The sequence below is a fragment of the Herpailurus yagouaroundi genome, unplaced genomic scaffold, assembly GCF_014898765.1.
Source record: "Herpailurus yagouaroundi ecotype Mexico unplaced genomic scaffold, PumYag 163, whole genome shotgun sequence".
NCBI lineage: Eukaryota > Metazoa > Chordata > Mammalia > Carnivora > Felidae > Herpailurus > Herpailurus yagouaroundi.
In genome coordinates, this window is record NW_024412404.1 from 3,823,079 (window position 1) to 3,845,870 (window position 22,792).

Consider the following 22,792-nt stretch of genomic DNA (forward strand, 5'->3'; position numbering starts at 1 on the left):
GACTACATAAATGTCAGTAGATATTAATATTTGGATTTTTAAAATATATTTAGCTATCGATGTGTTTTCCATAATCTATGACCAGAGTCCTATTTGTATCCCTCCAACTATAAACATTTTAAGTAAAAGTAACCATTAACAAACAATGGTATTTCTTCTGTTCTTCTTTATAATCAAATAACACACTCAATTCCTTATAATCAATTATATGCTTCCTTATAATCAAATAATATGCTCAAATTAATAATTATGCTCAACTTCTTCAAGAATCAAATTTGTTTCAAGATATTTTTATATTCAAGTGGTTTAATGCCACTTATTCCTCTGGGTTTGGATCATTATATGAAGAGTAGATAGCTGACAGTGGTATCCACCCGCATACTCCACCATGCCCTTCCCTTCCTTGCTAGTGTCTTTGTCTGACTGATCTCCTACCTAGTACATCATTCAGTCATTCGCTAAATAAAGTATGACTAATCTTGTAGTCCCCTATTCTAGCCCAGTTGTGGCCATGTTCACATATTGTTATAATTGATTTTGTATCCCCTGCCTTCTAACTTCACCTCCAGTTATAATTTGTAACCCTGTGAGTGCAGAAGTCCTACCTGGATAGAATGCACCCAGATCAACTGAATTGAACTGAAATCAAAATCTTACTCAAGAGGCAAAACTCTTTTTTTTTTTTTAACGTTTATTTATTTTTGAGACAGAGAGAGACAGAGCATGAACGGGGAGGGGCAGAGAGAGAGGGAGACACAGAATCTGAAGCAGGCTCCAGGCTCTGAGCCATCAGCCCAGAGCCCGACTGGGGGCTGGAACTCACGGACCAGAGATCATGACCTGAGTTGAGGTCGGACGCTTAACTGACTGAGCTACCCAGGCGCCCCGAGGCAAAACTCTTTTAAATATGTGATCTGATACAGCATACAGCTTACTAGCAGAAGGTCATAGCAAAGCCAGCAAAATGATGTTTTAACTTTTCTCTTAAATGGTATGTCTAGATCCAGTGTATTAAAAGAGGGGACAGAGGATAATGAAACATTTGAGGTGACCTATAGCTGGTTCTCAAGTTCTCTTGAGAGAACTATGTTAAAATTCTATTTTAACTTAAAAAACAAAATTGATTTGAGGACCTCTTACCACATGCTTCATCCACTAATGCATTTTTAAGAATTAAACAAATTCCCATGTTTGGCAATGACTCATAAGGACAAGAATAGGTCAAAATGTAATGACAGTGCTACGTAACCAGTCTACAAAAACAGGCCTATCCTCTTTCTGGCTCAAGCTAGCAACATTAGCCCTTCACTTTTATGTGCACTAAATTTCACTCTAGTTTTAATAATAATAACAATAAATATAATAATAAAACCTTGTTTATATAAGAGGTTCATCTAGTTAAAAATGCAGTGAGACTCGTGGTACTTTATAGGACCCAATTTATACTCCCTTTGATGACTTGAAGGTGATAACTTCATGTGATTCATTGCCACCTGGTTCTGAATTTTAATAACATAATGACTCATCATGATTTTTACATTTCTTAGAGAACGAGCTTGGCTAAAACCATTGTAGTTGTTTTTACTGGGGTCATCTGAACTACGGTTCCCAGAATGCTCATGAAAGGGATGTGCTTATGTGTTCTGAACAGCCATAATCTATCATGGCTGGTGCCAGGTCGACACATTATATGAGTTTATAGTGTCAGCCCACTGAATTAAGGCTTTGTTGTAGACCAGCTTGCTATGCAATTATTTCCAGTTCATATCATATAAATCATCACTCTTCACGTGACAATCAGCAACTTCCATATAATATTCTAAACATCCATGTTTTGCCTTCATTGTGCTGTCTGATTCTGCACCTAGAACAATGTGACAAGACTGGTACCAATAGCTTAAAAAATAAATTTCACTATCACTAGAACCTATTTAAGGAATACTCTATGTTCTCACATTTTTTGTCGAGCTATTTGGTATTTATGTTAAAATAATAGGAAATGAATTTAAATAGAAGCACTTCTGTGTCTTATCTCTGCAAACAAAAAAACATAATTTACAATAAATTAGCACAGCAGTTGTTAGTGTAGCTCAGCTTTATTTTGCAATTCTCACACCTAAGCTCACAAGTTGACACTTTTTCTGATAAGGTAATCTTTATAAGGTAGTTCTGTAGGTGATTAAATCTGACAGATGCTAGTGAGATGGTGAAGTTCAGAGATGTAGCAGCAAATGCTTTAAAAAATTCTTGCTAAAATAATAAAATGCCTTATGATATACCAGCAGAAAAATCGATCTAATAAAAGAATAAATCAGTTATAATGCTGTGCTTCTGTGTCTACAACCAAAAATAAAATTACTTTCCAATAAGCAAGTAAACAAACTGATTACAACAAATAAACTGTAAGGAAAATGGTATCCTTTAGAATAACGAATTACTGTAAAATATCATCTTCCCAGTTGTTTCTTAGTATTTGCAGTCATTGCTGAGATGAACAGAAATAAAATGTTTCAAATACAACTAGAAGCTGAGGAAATAGAATGTGCCTTTTCATAACATTTTGATACTCTATCTGTTCTTCAAAACATGCCTTGAACACCAGATCCTTCAAAGGTAAAAGCTTCATCTTAGGGCAATGATGATAATCAGATGGCTGAAACTTCCAATGATACTCCAATCCAAAATCTGTTAAGGCTTAGTTGCAGACTGTATAATTAGATTAACCCAATTGGTATTATGGCTTAGTTTTGCAATTTACCTGTAATATTTGAATGGTTTCAGTCCTGGTTTCTTATTTCTAGCAGGATTTCAAAACAGTAGCTCATTGTCCTTGCTTGTTTTTGATTACTTAAATGATGGTAGCTTTGCTGGAATCAATCGATATTACAATCTGTTAAAGCACTATATTACAGCATGTGCTGTTTTCTGATTTTCTTATCTAAATATCAGTTGCCTAATGTATGAAGTTCATTTATAAATACCAGGAAGTTCCCTGAATCAAGTAAATTAACATGCTGGGCCACATTCTCTGGCTTCATTAGCAACCCTTCATGCCAGGGCTGTGTTCATACAAGTGTGAAAACCAGAACGATCCTTCAAGGGCTTTCCTGTCCTGAATAATTTCTTCATCAGGGAACTGGCTACACTCATGCTTATGTTCCAGTCTTACCACTACAATGTATTCATTTGGCAGGACTCCATTTAACACGAGCACCTTTTGGAAGAAACTAACCATTAATGGGGAGGAAAATGTCAAGTCAAGGAACCAGGCTGGACGCGCAGATGAGGGGAAGTCTTAGTTATAGGTCACAGTAGAGGATCGAGGTTTGGGGCATGGGCTGGTAGCAGGGAAGAGAAACAGAAAAAAATCTTAAAATTTGGCACCCTGTATGTTAATAGCAGGGGGGAAAATGGTGATAGAATGGTCTATTGACCACAAAGATTTCCTACATTTAATTATTCAGTAAATATTTATTACTTTCTCAATATTTACCAGCCAACTGCCAGGTAATGAAGTGGGGAACAAAACAGACCAAGTCCCTACCCTACCCTTTGTTTATTGTTGTTGTAGACATAAATATGTGACATGAAAATATATATTTAAAAAAATCAAGCTTCACGCTTTTAAGCTGTTTCCACATGCCTGGCACTGTGTAAGTGCTTTACACATGTTGATTTAATCTTTACAAAACCCTTGCAGTGGGGAACGACTGTTATCCCCATTCTCTAGACAAGGACAGTGGTCTTTGTTGTAGGACCAGGTATGAATAACCATCCTCTGAGAGCTGCACTTATGCCTTTTACTTGTGACAATGACTGTGTTTCAAAATAGCAGATCGTATTTTTGGGGCAAAGAATTTTAAAATAATGTTTGTTCAGTCTGTTTTTCACTCAAAAGAAATGAATTTGGAGTGCCTGGGTGGCTTAGTCAGTGAGGCATCTGACTCTTGGCCAGGTCATGATCTCATGGTTCATGGGTCTGGGTCCCACATTGGGCTCTGTGCTGACAAGGTGGCCTGCTTGGGCTTCTCTCTCTCCCTCTCTCTCTCTCTGCCCCTTTCTCTCTCTCTCCTTCTCAAAATAAATAAATAGACATTTAAAAAATAATGATTCACACTGAAAACAGGTGTCTAAAATCTATAAGACAGCACAAACACTATAGTCCCTATAGGACAGCTGTTGAGATAAAGCCAATGCACCACTTGGGCTCTGCTAGAAGAATAACTTGGTACAGTTGTCTAATTCCTTTTATGAAATGGATGGGACTGATCAGGAATTAGAGCCACAGGATGGACAATGAAACTCATCCACAAGAGAACTAATATCTCATTCACCCAGGTTTGACTTTAAAATTATATCAGCCATGAAAATTATTTCACTGCCTTCTGTTGTGAGTAATCGGACTATATTTAATTTTAATCATTAAAATGTAAAAATAATAAAAGCCACCAAAATAGTCTATAGTCAATTTTCTGATAAAGCAAATTTGTTTTTTCCTCCATTTGTGATTTAAATGGCCTCCAGAAAGTTTTTTGGAACTAAGTGTTAATTAAAAATATGGAAATGGATTTAAAGCACATTACAGCACACAGTGGAAGAATAATCACAAGAGATTTGCTCAAATAACCATACTCATTTCTCAATGTGTTTTTAACTGTCTATGTTATTGGTTGCTTTTCTGCATATGCCTGTTCCTAGAAAAAACTGTGATTCCAAAGAAAACAGTAATTACAATTACAACAAATGAGACAAAATGCTATTTGAGCAGGAACATGCAGTTTTCGTCACCAAAAGCAAACCGATGTTCGTATACTTTCCTGCTTACAGAAATGAATTAAGCATGTTCTCAAATTTCTTTATAAGCCAAATGCCTTTTATATCTTGCCATCTTAAAAAAAATAAATCCTCCATATCTTTTGTTGAGTGTTTTGGAACTGTGCACAGTAGGACTGTGAGGAACCAGAGAACAAACTCTTTCTGAAATTCCCTGAGAACTTATACTTTCAGATCCGTAGTGTGTATATATCATTTTACTTGTCTGAACCCATTTTTTCACCTGTAAACCAGAGAGAATCATTTTTGGGACAATACACACACACACACACACACACACACACACACACGGGATTCTACTTGCCACCAAGGGTTGGGTGCATGGGCTTTGGAGCCAAAGAGATATGGGTTCAAGTTCTGACGAATTTGTCATTCTCTAGTTGTGTGACCTTGACTGAGTTACTTAACCCTGTGAGCTTTACGTTCTTCATCCAAAATATGAGTTCAATAAAACCTCTCCTCACAATGTAGTATGAATTGAAGTACCTAATATTTATAGTGTGCTTTCTAACTAGTCCCATTCCAAACTCAGAGTAGATTCCCAATAAACAAGAGCTTCTTTTCTTCATCATCAATGTTCATTTTACTGCTTGGTGACCAGTGCTGCCACAACTCCACCGGGTTCAATTCACAGTACTTGGGGAATTGGGGATGCCGGTGGGTGGCCTATGAAAAGCAATGTGAATCATGGGAGCCTGGAGTCGGGCAACTCAGAAAACTTAAGGATTTTCTGACGGTACATCCATCAGGAGCTATGTGGGGGAAGTGGTATCTCTGATGAATGATTTAGAATTTTAAACTATGCTGTGTAAAACAACCATTAGTCAGTTTAAGCAATGCAATCCAGTCAGTGAGAGCTTGTTTTATCGTTTGGCATTATGATAATCAAACAAATACCCAGGACTCCGTTCATAACTGAGAAATACAGGTATTGCACAGATGCAACAACAAACCATTAGATTTCCTTCTCCAAGTGGCATAATTTTTCATGACAAACTTTTAAACTGAATCATGGCACATCAAACAAATTCGCAACCCTGAAAAATTTTTTTATTTTTTTATTACATGTCTTTATTTTTGAGAGGCAGAGAAAGATGCAAGTGGGGGAGAGGCAGAGAGAAAAGGAGACACAGAATCCGAAGCAGGCTTCAGGTTCTGAGTTGTCAGCACAGACCCTGATGAGGGGCTGGAACTCACGACCCATGAGATCATAACCTGAGCTGAAGTCCGATGCTCAACTGAGCCACTCAGGCACCCCAGCCCTGAAAACTCTTAAATGAAATGTTACCCTAATGTAGTACCTAACACCTAACGAATGCCATCTTTGTACAAAGACCTGAGCTACTGTCTCAAGATGAATGGCATGGTCTATACCCTCAAGTTGTTTCCACAAAGTGGTGGGAGATATCTCATGCATGGCTATAACTCAAAGTACAAGGTAACAAGTACTGTGCAAGGGGAACAAACAAAAAACTCTGAAGCACAAGGGGATCAAGAAAAACTCCACTGAGGTGAATGAGCTAACCTGGAAGGGCAAATGGAATATTGACTAGCTTGGATGAGGAAGAAATGCCCTCCCGGCGAAGAGGGCAGCACAAGCAAGACTCACTTCTGGGAAAGGACCCCCACCCACGATGTCTGGCTAGCTGGCTCACTCTTTTCACACAGCGAATATTCATTGAGCACCCACTATGTTGTAGCAGCATGCTTAGTGGGACAGTAGGAAGTAATCCAGTATGGCTGGAGCTCAGGATCTCTAAAGGCAAGATCTTGGATCTGGAGGCTACATGGTAGGAATGCTAAGAAGAAGAAGGAAGAAGGCGTGACAGATATCCGAAGGTGCCCCCAACACCTGATTGAATGGTAGGGCTAAGGGAGAGGGAACAACTGAAGACAATCTCAAAATTTTGAGTCCTGAGACCAAGAAAATGGTGATGTCATTGAGAGATAAAGAAAATGAAGGAGAAACAGGTTTGCAGGAGATAATTAAGTAGAAATAAATGGACAAGCTGCAACCTGTATGAGATTCCATTAAGTACGAAGACTGTAATCCAAATAAATAGTCTCCAACTTTGTGACAGAAAAATACTGAATCTGAGGATCTGCACAGGCTGGCAACTTTCAGTCTTGTGTAAATAGAGAAAAGGCCACTTGAAGTTTAGTAACATAGGATACAGCATCTGTGACTGAACTAGAGGTGACCTGGTCTAACCCCCTAATTTTACAAATAAAGAAAACATGTTCCCGAGATACTCTCTACTGAGGGACAGATCCAGTCCAAGACTCTGACTGTGCATGTAAAGGGAAAAAAATCCAGATTGCTAAAACACTCAAATCTGGAATACAAACACCACCTAAGATTTTCAGAGTTGCTATTATTTCAGTTTGTTTTTAACAGAGTATAGGTGAAAGGGCCTTTTTGAAAAAAATCGATTGCTGTATGTGCCATTGTCCACAAAATCAGTCTTGTAGTTAATTTCCAAGAATTTAGATTCCGTGAAAAGCCTCGGAAACTTAGAGGGCCTAGAGCTCTTCCTGGGAAGGAAAGACAAGACTCTTGTTCAGTTACTGAAATAATGACACCCCCATGTATATAACAATGGACTGCCCTGCATGGAAGGAAGGGCCGGGTGCTCCCTGAGAGAGCTTTGTTTCTAAATGCCAGGCCCACAAGAGTAATCAGCAGCACTTCCCTCCTAAGCAAGAAAAGCCTGACTCGCTGATCACAGAGGAATGACTATAGCAGTTAAAGAATCAGTTAATGGAGATTTAAAAAAGGGGTGGGGTGGGGTGGGTGAAGGGAGCTAAGCTGAGGGGGAAATATTTATAACTGTGACAACATGTTTCCTTGTAATAATTTATGAGCCCACTGGAGAAAAAGGAAACACACAAACTATGAATAAAATATCCAAAATGTAAACATCATGCCTTCTGTGAATTTTCTTTAGTTAAAAATTAAGGTTGAGGTTGACTAAAGTAAATGACTACATTTTCATGGTCTCTTATTTCCTTGATGCTAAGGGTTACCAACTGATTTACAACTTCCTGTGTTGTTTTTTAATCTATATTTGTCAGCACATTTTTAATGTCAGATTACTTAAAATAGACATCTTGAGTCCAAGAGGTCAGAAATAATAATATTATGTTGACTTCTCTAAAGATTTCAGACTACTTTACAGATATTCTCATTTAGCCTAAAAAAGCTTTATATTTCTAAATGAAATTAATTTCAGTATAGTGTTAAGAAGGGTTTTTTGTTTGTTTTGGTTTGTTTTGGGGGGTTTTGTTTTGTTTTGTTGTTTTGCTTACAACCCTTGATGACTTCAGGACTGAAGTGCAAGTCAATCGGTATGCTTTGAAGTTAAATAAATTACATGGATAGCTTTATCCAAATAGTTTCAGCCTCCTCTTACTCAGGTAGTTTAAACTGTGAAAATAACAGGAAGTCCATGAAAAGAAAAAGACTAGCACCAAGGACTTAGGGTTCCTTCATTTATTGTAGTTTCCCTTCTAACCATTAGAATTTATTATCTCCTATAATTTCTGTAAATTACAGGTACTTGTTCAAAAAGAATATTCTCAAATATAAAAGCCATGCAATAGTTTTGTCTTCACAGAAGTTATCATACGATGTAATTAAAATGCAACATATATAAAATCAATTTTTAAAATTTATATTTGAAAATTCAAAACAAGCTTTCCACAAAGATAATTGCATAATCATCTTTATTATGCTAATTTACAGATACTGATACTTAATTTCAAATTCTTAGAATAGGAGATAATTTAGAGTATTTCCTCAATTTTAAATAATAAAAACCATCAAACTTTACATGGAACACCAAGATAAAACCAAAACAAATTTATCCATGATCAGAACTTTTTGAAATACTTTATACTGAATTCAAGGATATGCGTTTTAACGTATAAGCTAAGCAAACATACTCTGAGTGGCTTTTAAAAAATACTTTTGAAAAGCATTAGTTATTTTCCAACTATATCTAATAGAACCAGCCGGACTTTCGCTCTCTGACCCTTAGGAAGTCACAAGATAAGGTCAATCTAAGAATCAGAAGTACAGTGTTGAACTTAGCAGTTTCAAGAGCTCCAGTGTTTCAATTTTCACAAGAAGGACATGCTAAAAATGTGTCCTATGTGCCCTAACTCTTTACTTTTGATGAAATCTGTTAAAGGAAATCTTTCTGAAATGAACTCAGTCTGGGCAACCACAGAGCACATCGGTTGCTGAGAAACAAAAGGTGAAAAGAATGATAAATGGGGTCGGGGGTTGAGTGGGGGGGTGGGCGGGTCGGGGGAGAAGCAGATTTTCTACTTTTGAAAGTTAGATGTAAACATTCTCCTTTTCTAAATAGGTGTCTTGCTGTAGTCCTGAGCGTGCCACACAACAAAGAAGTATGTCATGCTATCTAGGTCTCCAGAGAGAAGTTATTTGGGTCCAAGGAATTCTTCAAATAAGATGGCATTGGATATGTGTTTGGTAATTTAAAGGCTGTGACTATTTAGAAACAGGGTGATGGCATGTACTTATTAACAAATTCTTCTGAGTTAGCTGGACTCTTTGGGCAATGTGAACAGTTACATATAGACATAGCATGGACCAGTATTCTTAATATGGTTACTCTACTCTTTCAGTTCTGGCTTTAGAAAAATGATCCTTTCAATAATAACAGTAATTATAAATAATAATAATACACCTTTGGGTTTAATAATACTTTCCCTTTGAAGAACTCCCAGAATTTTCATCCACATTACCTAATTTGTGTTTGAAACAATTCAACGAAGTAGCCAGGTAGCAATTATCATTATCCTACTTTTACAGATAAACAAACTGAGGCCTAGGGATTTTCTTAGCATCACACAATTAGGAATAGAGCCAAGTCTAAAGCCTGTAATTCAGTGGTCTATCTTCCAGATTATTGCCATCTTTAGAAAATATCTGGGTATCTGAAGAATTGTTCTATCCCTCAGGAAATGTTTATGCTACAGCCAGATCAAAACATCTTTTTCTTTTAAATTGCATTTACATTATGAGAAGGTACTTTTTTTCCAAATTCATTAGAGAGGATTTTGCTGTCGGAGGTCATTAAGATAGGAGTACTCAGATTTCTTTTCAAATTGTGATGTTGGCCTTAAGCAGAACTATGGCTTGGAAATGCTAAAGATGTCTAAAATATTCTGGAATCAGTTCCTTTAGTTATTTAACTTTAAAAAAAAATTCAAGCCCAAGTTAAACAAGATCAAATCGGGGATATAAATAAAAATGGGCACAAGGTGTTAACTCAAGTGTCCTAGCCAGACTGCAATTTGGTTTACTGCAGCCTGCCAACTTAAATTCCTCCTTGCAGCTTCAGCTGGAATGGGTAGTCTTCATTTCCTGTCCTAACTTGTCCTGTGTCACCCATCACCGTTCAGGTGATTAGCGTGTGGATCTGGTGGTCTCAAAGCTCTATTAAGTTATAGATGTTCAAACTGCCAGTATGTTGTGGATAAAAATAGAAGTTGCTATTAGATGTCTATTCATACCCTGCAGAAGCCTGGCAACATTTTGAACCTTTTCAAAATGTAAATACTGCATATTAAGCACAGGAAAGAAAATTAATGTGCTGCATTTGCAAATTTATTTCCAAGTCAAAAATGCAAAGGGGAGGAGGGCTCTTGTAGCAGAATTGATATTCTACATTTACAGGGTATATTAAGAAGTTTGTAATGGGGGCGCCTGGGTGGCGCAGTCGGTTAAGTGTCCGACTTCAGCCAGGTCACGATCTCGCGGTCCGTGAGTTCGAGCCCCGCGTCAGGCTCTGGGCTGATGGCTCGGAGCCTGGAGCCTGTTTCCGATTCTGTGTCTCCCTCTCTCTCTGCCCCTCCCCCGTTCATGCTCTGTCTCTCGCTGTCCCAAAAAAAAAAAAACGTTAAAAAAAAAAAAATTAAAAAAAAAAATTAAAAAAAAAAAAAAAAAAGAAGTTTGTAATGGCCTGAACACAAAAGAAAACACTTTAGAAATGGATTAATTGAAGTTTCTCTGATAATCTTAGCTTGTGAATTTCCTCTCTTTTGATTTCAAATTTATGGCCTCAGTATGACATTACCAGAGTTTATTGCATTTTACAGGTGGCATTCATATGTTGTTACTTTTTGTGTAGTATATTGTGGGCAATGGGTTACGATTTTTGTTAAAAATTTCCAGAACCACACATGTACCACTTCATTAGACTTGCAAATGAGTAATGCCTTTTCTCAAGGGGAGAAAATAGTTAAAACATTACAGGAATTTTTATGCCTTTTCTCCTTAGTTAGTATTGGGAAATGTGTGCAATAAAGTTTGCTTTTTGAAACTTTGACATTTTGTAGTAAGTTTTGATTTACATATGAAGTCATCATCTGACAATTTGAAACAAATGTCTTTTTAAAGCATACCAGTTTTTTGTATGTATTTCTATCGCTCAGAAAAGGCTTAACAGATTTATCTTGCTTCCTGCCATTCAAAACAGTGGAAAGTTTTCATTTCAATGACATTTTTTAATATCTTGAATAATTTAATAATTGTATTTAATAATTTAATAATTGCCACCTTGATCATAGATTTCATCAGTACAAACACTACCCACAAATCATCTACCCTTTTTTGCCAATGGAAAACAATAAAAGAGTAAAATAAGTAACAATAAAAACAGTAAAAAACAAAACAATAACAAAAACAAATAAATAGCAAAAACAATTAACCAGAGTTGATACTATCAATGATGTTAACACACAAAGTAGAAAAAGAAAGCAGGAAGTAATGCAGTTTTCAGATAAAATTTTTATACTTTTTCTCAGACATAGTAAAGATCTGAAGCAGATTCTAATTCCTGTCAGCATTTTGTAAACCTAAACTGTCCCTGTACTTAGTTCCAAGGGGGTTCAAAATTCCTATCATTTATTCCCATGATGGATGTCCATTTCATACTGAATATGTAAAGTCTTAAAAGTATTCTAGTGATTTCATTTGGCTTGTAAAGTAAAGATCTTGGATTTTTTAAAACCTACATAATGTTCAGCGATGAAATTTTGTACTTACGAGTATTAAATTATGCCAAAAAACCATTTACTTGATATTCTTTAAATACCATAGTACAATTCCACTAAAGCTCAGATTGTAAACCATCTTAAATAATGCTAATGCAGTATGCACATAATGAACAATATAACTAACTTAAGTTAATTTTCATGTAACAGATAACATCTGGGGGAAATGTATAGTGGTAAGTTATGCAAAACTAATATTCTAGCGACCACATCTGTAGATGTTATTTATTGTATGTTCACTTAACAGTCCATTATTCTGTTTAGAAATCTATTCTCTTCTTTATTAGAGCTTTTAATGTACTCACCTTGGTTCAAATGGTCTGCTCATTATCAGAAAAAATATAAATGGCATTCACATGGAACAACATGATTGTTTTTATTATATCCATTTGTGTGCAAGCATTCAAAAATGGCAAGAGAAACACATTTATTGCTTTACATTCAAAGTAATATTTAGGGGGTATTTGAAAGTCAAGCAAAACCAATCATTTGGCCAAATGGATGTATGTGTATAATCAGAAACTCCTGATTTTTAATCTCAGCATTAGGCCTCAGGCAAGTCACTTAAAGTCTTTTCCTTTGTTTCTTGATCTGAAGATTATGGGTGCTATTCTCTTATAGAAGAAGAAAGGGTGTTGCTAACACAGGGTACCAAAGAGGAGTGTTTTTTTAATAAACACACTTGATCTTTCTTCTGTTTTTATTTTTTGAGGTTTAAGAGGTAATGTATTAGACTTTTGAGGAAAAAAAATATGAGACAATTACAATGCTACAGGAATGTATAAAAATAGTTATAAAACTAGCTTTATTTAATTTGCTTCAACTATTCATAGACTTGAGGAAATTATAACGTTCTTTCAGAAAATCTAACTTAATAAAGCTGACCATGTCTTTCTGTTTTAAATAGATTTTATTACAGAACCAGTGATGTTGTAAAACATGAGGTTTGGTTAAAAAAAAAAATACAAAGGCCTAATTGTATTTTTTTAAGAAAGTATTGCATCAGACGGTTTCATTTAAACATATTTGCTGGCTCTGTGCTCTCACCACAATTATTGATTCTAATTTTCCTTAAACTTGTTTTTGAAAAAGACTACTTAGTGGGGGGAAAATCACTATGATGCTTCTGGTATTATGTTTATTTCAAACTATATATTTGACAGTACGTTTCTTATTATTAATGAAATGACTTTATATTTACTTCCATCTGAAACTGGACTTTTCTTTCCTTTACAGTGTTTTTACTAACACAGCCAAATGTAACTCTTTGTGAAAGAGAAAAATGTAGCTGTGATTTGATTCGTTGATAGTATGCAAGACACTCTGAAGAAGAGAAATTCTCACCCCCAGTTTTTGTGCAGGAATTAAATCAAATGAATTCCCGTATGAGCTATATTCATAAAAATCAAGCAAAAGAGTTTCTTGAGATAAACAGGAGCTTCACTCCACCAAAAAAATAATAATGTAGAGCTGGGAGTGACCCAAGTTCCCAAGTGTGTGCCCAGTGTGCGCACACACACACACACACACACACACACACACACAACCAGTGCCAGAGACCAGGAAGACTGGTAGTTGGCAGGTATTTTGGATGAGCCATATAAAGAAATGCAGACCAAGGGGATGTGAGGGATGGAGTGAAAAAACTGAGCACCCGTATCTGCTTGCAGTTATGTGTATGATCCGATGGAAGGAAGGGCACAGGGGGGCAGGGGGAAGAATTTGCTACCACCAGGATGCAGGGGTGACCTACTGAGAACTTCCACCAAGGGGTGAGAGAAAATTAGCAGAAAGCCCTACCTGTGTGTGGAAAAGCAGAGCTGTAAGACATATTTAGCAAGAGCAACAAAATAAAATTCTGTTTCATGAAAAAAAATGTTTTACTTTGCAGATTACCTCATGCTTTCTTTCTCAGTGCTTACAGTAAACTCAGGAAACCCCACTCAGTTCCTTTCTCTCCTCTTTCCAATGTCTAACTCAACTGCACTTCCCCCAAATTCCTATTCCTCACCTTCTGTTAGAGTCTATACTACTAAATAAATACCTCATCATCTGCCCTTGTCTCTGGATTCCCATGTGCAACTTATTTATTTTACCTGTAATGTTGCAAAGGACACTAAAATATATTTAGCTGTTTCATTTTCCTAGTTTGGGCAAATAAAGAGCAATGTAAGGTTTGCGAGGATGAAAAACAAGCATGATGAAAAAAGGTACAAATAATTTTGTGGGAAGATGAAAATGCTTGTACATCCCATTTGGGGGGAAAAATCACGTATAAACATGATGAGAGAAAAGAATTGCTCTGATATTTTTTTTGTATTCTATATTGATTAACCTTTAGTCAATTTGAGATGAAAATCTGGTGGACAACAATATAAGATGTCACCTAACAGAAGAGATTAAGCAATTGATAATATCAATAATTTCCAAGTATGGTGGCATGATGACGTGCATACTGAAAACCACATGGGCCAAGAAGTTGGCACAGCGGGTCTAAATCCCCGTCCTGTCACTAGTAATGAGTTGACCATAAGACAATCATTTAATTGCTTGGTTTCTAAATTGCCTTGACTATAAAGTTTTAACACTTCTGTCCTTCTATGTATCTATACAAACTAGCAACTTCCTATAAAATTGAATTAAAATTAATAATATGAATTCAATGCAAACATATGGGGATGGCTAGATAATAGCTTAGCTTCCAAGACCTTCCCAAACCTATCGTAATAAATAATAGTATTAATATTCAAATGATGAAATATTATAACACGTAAGTTATACATTATTACATATTTAACAGGTAAGTTAACATGAACTATTGTGGACAAGTCAGAAATTAATGTATGATGACTTCAGATTTTCCAGGTCCCATAGGATGGTGAATATTTGGTGATACTCTGCATTTCTAGAGTTTTGTCTTTAAACTTGTATGCTCAGGGTCTGAGTTTGTCAGCAGACAGTGGGTGACTTCACCTCAGGGCTTCAAAAATGAGCTCGTGAGAGCTTACTATACAAACTAGAACATCAATGTACTGATTTACAGTGAAGAATATAATAGGCATGAAAATCAAAGCGCTCAACTGAGCATGTCTTTACAGATCAATTGAGATGGGAAGTCAAATTGTGATCAAAACGTTGCTTGTAAAACATGGAATCAGAACAAAAGTAACTAATTAAATGATTCAGATGTTTGATCCCATCAGTACCTCATCTCTTTCTAACCTCCAAGTCAGGGTGGAATGGACACTGCCTAAGTTGACTTCTTTGACTCCTGTTTTTCATTTCTGCTGTTGACCACCCATCACCCTCCCTGAAATTTGCACATTTGCTACAGAATTATTCAATGCTCATGGTGAAGTCTTGTCTTGTCCCCAGTGTTTTTGGTTGATTTTGCAAATCCCCCTGATTTACAGTGTGCTGGCTTTTATACATTAACCTTTAGAGCCTTTATTGTCCTCATCACGAAGTTCTTGGTGGCCACTTTGTTATTGCCCCCAAGAACAGCCGCACTCTGCTGAGTAACATCAATCACCATTAGGCTGTCATTGGGTGTTTCAAGAACCCAACCTCTGCCAGAACTGGATAAGGCATGCAGAAGATCTAAAACATGGTTTCCTATAGAGAGCTTGTAGGCAGCAGGAAGGACACACTGACACATAAAACAGTTAAAGATCAAGGCAGTATAAAATAAAGTTCTAACCACATAGTATAGAAAGAGAATAAGACAGTGGGAAGAATAAAATGCTAATTATAAGATACAGAGATACAGAGACCAAAAAGCAATAGAGAACTAACAGGGCAGTGGTGTCAAGAATTCAGAGGAGATAGCACTTAAAATATAATAGAATTGGAACTATATAAATATATATTTAATATATAAATATTATATATTTATAAATATAAATATAAATATTATATATTATATGTGTAGTTATATTAATTATATATAATTATATATTAAATCTCATATACTTTTAATTAATTTGATTACCTATTATATATGTTATATAATATATGCTATGTATTATATATTATATATTCATTATAATATATAGAGAGAAATTAATGGATTGGCCGAAACTGTGGTTACTCACCAAAGGCTTTGTCATGATACAGTTCTTTTCTTCCCCTCCAGCAAATGATAGAGGTTGTCAAGCCTTCAGGTGGTCTCCTCCCAGATCCTCTAGAAGAAGGAATCTCATTTGACATTTATTCAACATTCATAGAACCACCCCCAACATTGGATGCAGAAGTGAAGGTATGTTTCCTTTTGTCTCCTAATTCACCTTATCTCAGTGTTATATTCTCTAAGGGCAGGAGGAAAGAAAGCGAATGCTCTTCCATTTTCTTTCCCCTCTGATTTTTCCTAATACACTGCTCAATACAAATACTTCTTTTAGGGTTGCTTCACAGATGGGCCAGATGAGAACGGTTTAGCAATTTTAATTTCTCCTTCTCCAGCCTCCCCAGTCTCCACCTCCACTTTCCTAAGAGTAAGCACTGATTGCCACCGTGACTTGATCTGTCAAGATGCTCATGAATAATGAAAATGCAGGATAATAGCAAATCAAATTCTCCTTCGAGACTGGCATCATTCCTTGTAGAAAAGTACCCAAGAGAACTTGAGGTTACATATAGATCACTGAATGCTCCTGAAATCACTTGAGTGTTGTTCTCTTTTGATATTCCAGGGGTTGGATCAAGAACAAGTCCCTGAGGAATTCCAGTCAGAAGCCAACATTTCCGATGCGGATCCTTTAGTGGGTTTCACCATTGAAGATATAAAATCAGTGCTGGGTCAAGTCACAGATGATATTTTAATCGGCATTCAGGTACTCAGCCTTCATAGCGTGCTCACTTACTTTATTATTATTGGTTAATTAGGAAACCTCCACCTTAGGTCTGTAAATATTATCCACACTCTGCTAACAAGAGTGATGCTTAATGATGGAGGACCTCAGTTCAACATCTCCACATAATTCTCAGTTGAGTCATCGGAGATTCCAGAAGATCACAAAACAGATTCACTAACAGCACCTAGTGTGCTGTGTGTTGCCAGTTTACAAAATCATCTGGCACTGAAACCGAAAAAATAACATGGTAAAGACTTAGTGACTGTCATACTGTAAACATTGCTCCTGCAAGAGTAAATGGAGTACATTGCTAACAGTAAACACTGATTCTTCAGGAAGTCTTCTCACCAAATTTCTAACGAGAGGTTTTCAAATCTTTCTCTCAGATACTCTCAGATACTCTCAGAGGTTACTCTCTGAGAGAGGTTTTCTCTCAGATACTTTGTTCCATTTTACATATCACTAATAAGCAATTTACACCAAAGGCTACATGGAAATAGTGATGGAACAGCCGTCCTGGTAGCAACTGTCAATGATGTATCCGTCAGTTCAACTCTGTGCGTGGATATTTTTCCTGTCCAAGAAAACAAAGCAAACCAAGACAAAAACCACTTCTACCTCAACACAAAGGCTTGCATCATTTTCCAGGCAAAATGATTAACCAAGTGAATTGCAAATTTGAAGAAGATTTATAATTTCTTATAGAAATGACTATGAATCAATAGAACAATATACTACGTTTCAAATATTAATGCAACTCAGGGAAAGATTTAATTGTTATCTGAACATGAGACTATATATAAAAAGCATACTGTATTAACAACTAATTTAGAAAGAGCAAAAGATTAGTTAGCTTGGCATAAGCATACCTTGTTACTTGTTAATCATCAAATGTTAATGCACTATTTATGTGAACGTTTAATGATTTGATACGAACAGAATCAGCCAAAGTCCTCGGCTTAATAAGGGGTGTTTAGTGTTTACCAGAAATAGTGGTAGAACACGTTTCACACAAAGCTTTATTGTTAACAACCCCATGAATGTAATAGCTGGTTACTGTGTGGAAGGGCAGAGTGCAGTTGAAATAAACTGAGTTCAGAACATATCTCCTTTATAGATTTGATAACGTTTCATCTAAATATAGTTTATGTATAATCATGGCCCTGGGCTCCTTTGCCATCCTACAGCTCTGAAATTATTGCTGAGGAACTACTAGACAGTAATAGAATTGTTTGCAGGCCCCCAAATTGAAAACATCTTTACCGAGGCCATGTTCCATGGAGTGAGCAGTGTATTTTTAACTATTCATTGACTTTTTTTTTTTTTTACACTGTTAGTGTTTGTAGCATTTATATCACTCCTCTGTAACAGAGAGAGTATGATTGCTATATGTGCGTGTTATTGTCCCTTTGGCCTGAAGCCAACCTTGCCAGGCCTGGATGTTCATTAGCTGGTTCATCCCAGTGTGATTAGACATAGAAAGAACGTGGACGAGGGGTGGGAGGTGCGGATCCTTTAGGTGCCACAACCATTTCCATTTTCAGTGTATTCAAGGACGTTAGCCTGGGCCAATTACTACCAATTTTTCAATAAAATGGCTTGGTGATGTGGATTTACACAATGTCTCGAGATAACAAACCCTTTTATGTATTTTCGCTCAATAATCCTCATAAACTACATGAGAATTAGCCAGGCACTTCCCTGATAAATAAATTGAAAAATGATAGACACAGGAAGACTAAATCATTTATCCAGCGTTTCCAGGGTCAGAAACTGATGAAAGGCCCTAAGTGGAAGCTATGACCTGGATTCTAGTTCTAATTCCAGTGTTACCCACAAAAACCACATAACCCCTAATATCATGACCAAGCTACTTTGGATACTTTAATACTACCGTGGTGTGGCACTATTTCAGTGTTTACCCTTGTGTCTTGGTCAGGTTCCAAGTTTAATTATTTCTCTGCCTACCTAAATGTCTTCCCCTGTTTTAGATGGGTAAGTTATTCTCGCCTTCTAAACCCTGCCTTCCAGCGTCAATGGCCCTTAAAACTGCAGCATGCCTGTTCAAAGGTAGCCCCCTGTCAGTGGTTAGGGTATGAATACACTGAATTGCTGTGGGAACATTTAATGAATGAGTATTTGTAAGATGTTTTAAATTTTCCAACATTTTTCCCTCCTTTATTTAAGAGCCATACTGTTATTATGATTTTTAGAGGAAAAGGCAGTTAGAAAATTCATGTTTTGGGTTTAGTTTTTTTTAGAGCTCCTTCTCCAGTGTGGTTTCAGGCATTTTCCACTTTCTATAGCTCAGAAATTTCAGATAATGTAGTGTGAATCTTTACATTTTGTATATTAATCCACTTACTTTCCCATCGACTCACTTTATAGTTCTAGAGATTTATTAAGAATGAAGTTATCTTGGCCCTGAGATGTTAATTAAAATTATTACTGAAGAGAGCAAACATTTTAAGCTTATTATATAGTTTAGGTATTTTAATTTTAAAGATACATTCAAGATGAAATTATTTTGGCCCTGAGTTGTATAATAAAAATTATACCCAATGGAGCAAACTTTAATATATTTAAAGAACTACATTTCAGAGAAATATGAATACTAACACTAAATTCTTACATTAAATGTTGGCTCTTGGCCCTGTCTAAGCAATAGGGTAAAATAATGTGAAAACCTTGAAGGAAGTTTGCCATCTTGGGACATTAAGTATTTTTAGGTAAATTTGAATTTCCAGGTTAGAAAAGCTGAATTTGACATCACCTCAAGGTAGTGGTCATTGAGAGGCTGTTGAGCCCAGATCATGGATTTTCCATTCTTCCCTTAAAATACATAGAAACTTTCACTTGCTAGTGGTCTTAGGACAGCTTATCTGTTCAGCAGTGTTCTGAGGAATAACAAGGAGACATGGTAGACTGACAATCTCATTCTTGACCAGACAGGGAGTCTTTTCATCCAGGCTCTGCTGGTTGTGCCTGAACTGAAGTACTGATCACCGCAGTCCAGAGCTGTGAAACGTAGCTCCCCTCTGTCAGTGCACTGTGCTGCTGGGTACACATCTTACCCACATGAACCTTCTCCCCAAAGCCCACACCTGTGTCCATGAATTTTGTTTCAGTGAAATACCAGAAAGATCTCCAGGTTAATGTGAAAACACTGGTGACACAGGGAAACTGAGGCTGATCAATGCTAGTACATATCCGTAGTCAAAAGAAATGAAATTATTAGTGGACATAGAACACATGAATTGAAAGTGGAAATAATTAACTGTTTAGTTAGAGTAGTGCTTCCCAATCCTCTGGAATTGAGATAAGATTATTTCTTCAAACCTATATGGTCTAATATGTTGCATGCCAGAAAGAAACAAGAGTAACACATTTTAAAAATATTTCTCAAGGGGTCCCTGGGTAAGTCAGTTGAGCGTTAGAGTCTTGATTTCTGCTCAGGTCATAATCCCAAGGTTGAGGAATTGAGCCCCGCATCGGGCTCCTGCTTAGGATTCTTTCTCTTTCCCTCTGCCCCTCTCCCCCAGTTGCATTCGATCGCTCTCTCTAAAAAAATTTTTAAAAATTCACAAAGTCATACTAATGAAATATAACACTGGTGAATATATCACAAAATCAAGAGTTGGAATTAAGAACTTAAAAATTAGCATGTAATGTTAACATACTTAATTATCAATCACTTAATTTTTCAGGTGAAAACTAATACCCAAGGTAGCCAAGTGACTTGTCCAAGATTATGTAACTAAATTAATCCCTTGGTCTCCAGCTCCTAGACCAGTGCTCTTTCCAGATCTACCAAAATCATGCCCAAGGGGATCAGTGACTCCTAAACAATGACAGAGTTCCTTTGTAACCCTGAGGACCAAGTTCATTCTTCCTTGCCTCCTCCACCCAAACACCAGGAAACAAAAAAGGAATACAATGGGAAACCAGAGGCCAGAGTTTGATAAAACTTGTAGGGCTTGATAAAACTTGAACCAAAGAAGAAGGATACTTTCATGAGGATCCAGAATTGTTGACACCAATGCCATCTTCTCAGAAATACTGATTCTTACCAGTGAAGGTGAAACAAAATCTCATCAGGTAAGGTAACCAGGGTATACATTTCAAAACTACCTGTTATGGTTACACTTATAAATAAATAAATAAGAATGAAAATTTATATGTGGACCAAAACAGTATTTGATTTTTTAAATTTATTCTGTATAAATTGAAATAATAGATGTTTTCTCAAAATACAGTTACCCTGAGGACATCAAATTACGTTGCAGATGTTCACATTCTAAACTTCGAATTGCTTATTAGTACTTATGTGTATAAACTACTCCTCATACACGCGTAAACTTTTTTAAAATCCCCTAAACAAAACACTAGATTTACCACATTGCTTACCACTGGTTTCTCTATACCTAATTTTATTATCTATCATGAAAAAGGGAAGACATTTCCGGGACTACTAATGTTCAGATAATGTAAAAGGATTTCTGGAATTGTGCAGGTAGCAATGTCAGCCCACAGAATATCACTGCCAGAGGCTAAATGCTATCACAGCTGCAGCAAACACTAAAACCTGTCAGCAATCGCTTTACTTTTTTATACCAAAACTATACCACAAAGTGGCATAATTCCAAGAGTTATAATGTATGATGAATATTCTTAATTATCAGAATTGTTCTAATTGTGAGATTATTTGTGTTGTTATACCACAACAGAGGCTTTCCAGGATCCCATTTAGAATGTATTACACAGGAGACAAAAACATCATTGAACAGGGGTGGGGGTACCAACAAGAGCGCATTAACTGAGCCCAGAGCAGTTATTCTGATTCGGTGCTTATTGGTAAAGTCTGTCTGAAAATACAGATAAATTAGCCTATCTGCCAACACGAGGCTGTGTGAAAAATGGCTGTCCAAATACCACTTCCTGTTCGCAGCAGCCACGCTATACATGGGGAGTGTGCGGAGAAATATGATAGAGTGTTATCACATCACTACAGGCCGAAACACGGCTCTGTCTGCAAAACAGGAAGGTGTGTGAGGGATAATGTCTGTCTTTAGGCACTATAGTATGTCAAAACCGCAAAGACAATGTGCAGCAAAAGATAGCTTCATCATAACCACTTTTTTATGATTGTCTTCACAGACCGAGATAAACGAAAAGCTGCAAATACAGGAAGAGGCCTTCAATGCACGAATAGAAAAACTGAAAAAGGCCTGAGGACTTAGTGCAAGGAGAGTGATGCTAAACTTCAGAGAAACAAATAAAACCAGCCAGAATAATAGACTCTCCAGAGCAGCAGATATCCTTCCTTTCGTTGGGAGAGGGAAACCAAGCCCCACTTTTTATTATCCTAAGTAATTAGAAAAGTATTGGCCCCCATTTTGCTATCTCCTGTCCCATAACAGCCTCTGAATTTATTGCACTAAGTGTAATAAGAACATTCTGTATACAAGAGTTTGGAGAATTATATATAAAAATACAATTACTTTTACGATACTCCTTTGACATTTTGACTAATAAATGCTATTCATCTTCAGGAAGAATGAAGCCCACTTTTTTTAAATAAGGAAAAATAATAATAATTTTATCCATATTGACCCAATGAACTGCCACATTACTGGAGCCCTGTGAACAGATAACCACATGGCCAAGGATAAAACTTGCTAAACAATAGCAATTAAAATGCATATACTATGGGTTTTTTTCCCCTTAAATCGCTTGGTTTTCTTATTTAAATGTTTCGGTGTGAAACCAATTTTCTGAAATTATATAATGCAGTTTGAAACACTTTAATTTATTCTGTACCGTATTTGTTATTTCTAATCTTGTTACTCTCCCAGGAGAATACATGACCTATATAAAAAGAAGCAATGTATAAATGGTTATTAAAGACCAACCTATATATAGATTGTAAAAATCTTAAATACAAATCAAACTCACAGAGCTCTTAAAATTAACCATTATATTGCAGTAGAATGATTGAAAACATCTCAAGCCTTTAAATA

The 22,792-nt window shown here is 36.4% G+C and overlaps 1 protein-coding gene across 1 annotated transcript in view; it reads left to right on the forward strand.

The window, feature by feature from the left end:
- The window catches only part of CABCOCO1 (ciliary associated calcium binding coiled-coil 1), a 126,042-nt gene extending 103,541 nt beyond the window's left edge, over positions 1 to 22,501 (forward strand). Inside the window, exons 6-8 of the mRNA XM_040485128.1 lie at positions 16,055 to 16,177; positions 16,611 to 16,751; positions 21,930 to 22,501. Of these exons, the coding sequence (XP_040341062.1) occupies positions 16,055 to 16,177; positions 16,611 to 16,751; positions 21,930 to 22,004 (339 nt within the window). The 3' untranslated portion in view covers positions 22,005 to 22,501. The remainder of the gene's footprint in view (positions 1 to 16,054; positions 16,178 to 16,610; positions 16,752 to 21,929) is intronic.
- Positions 22,502 to 22,792: the final 291 nt, after the last annotated feature.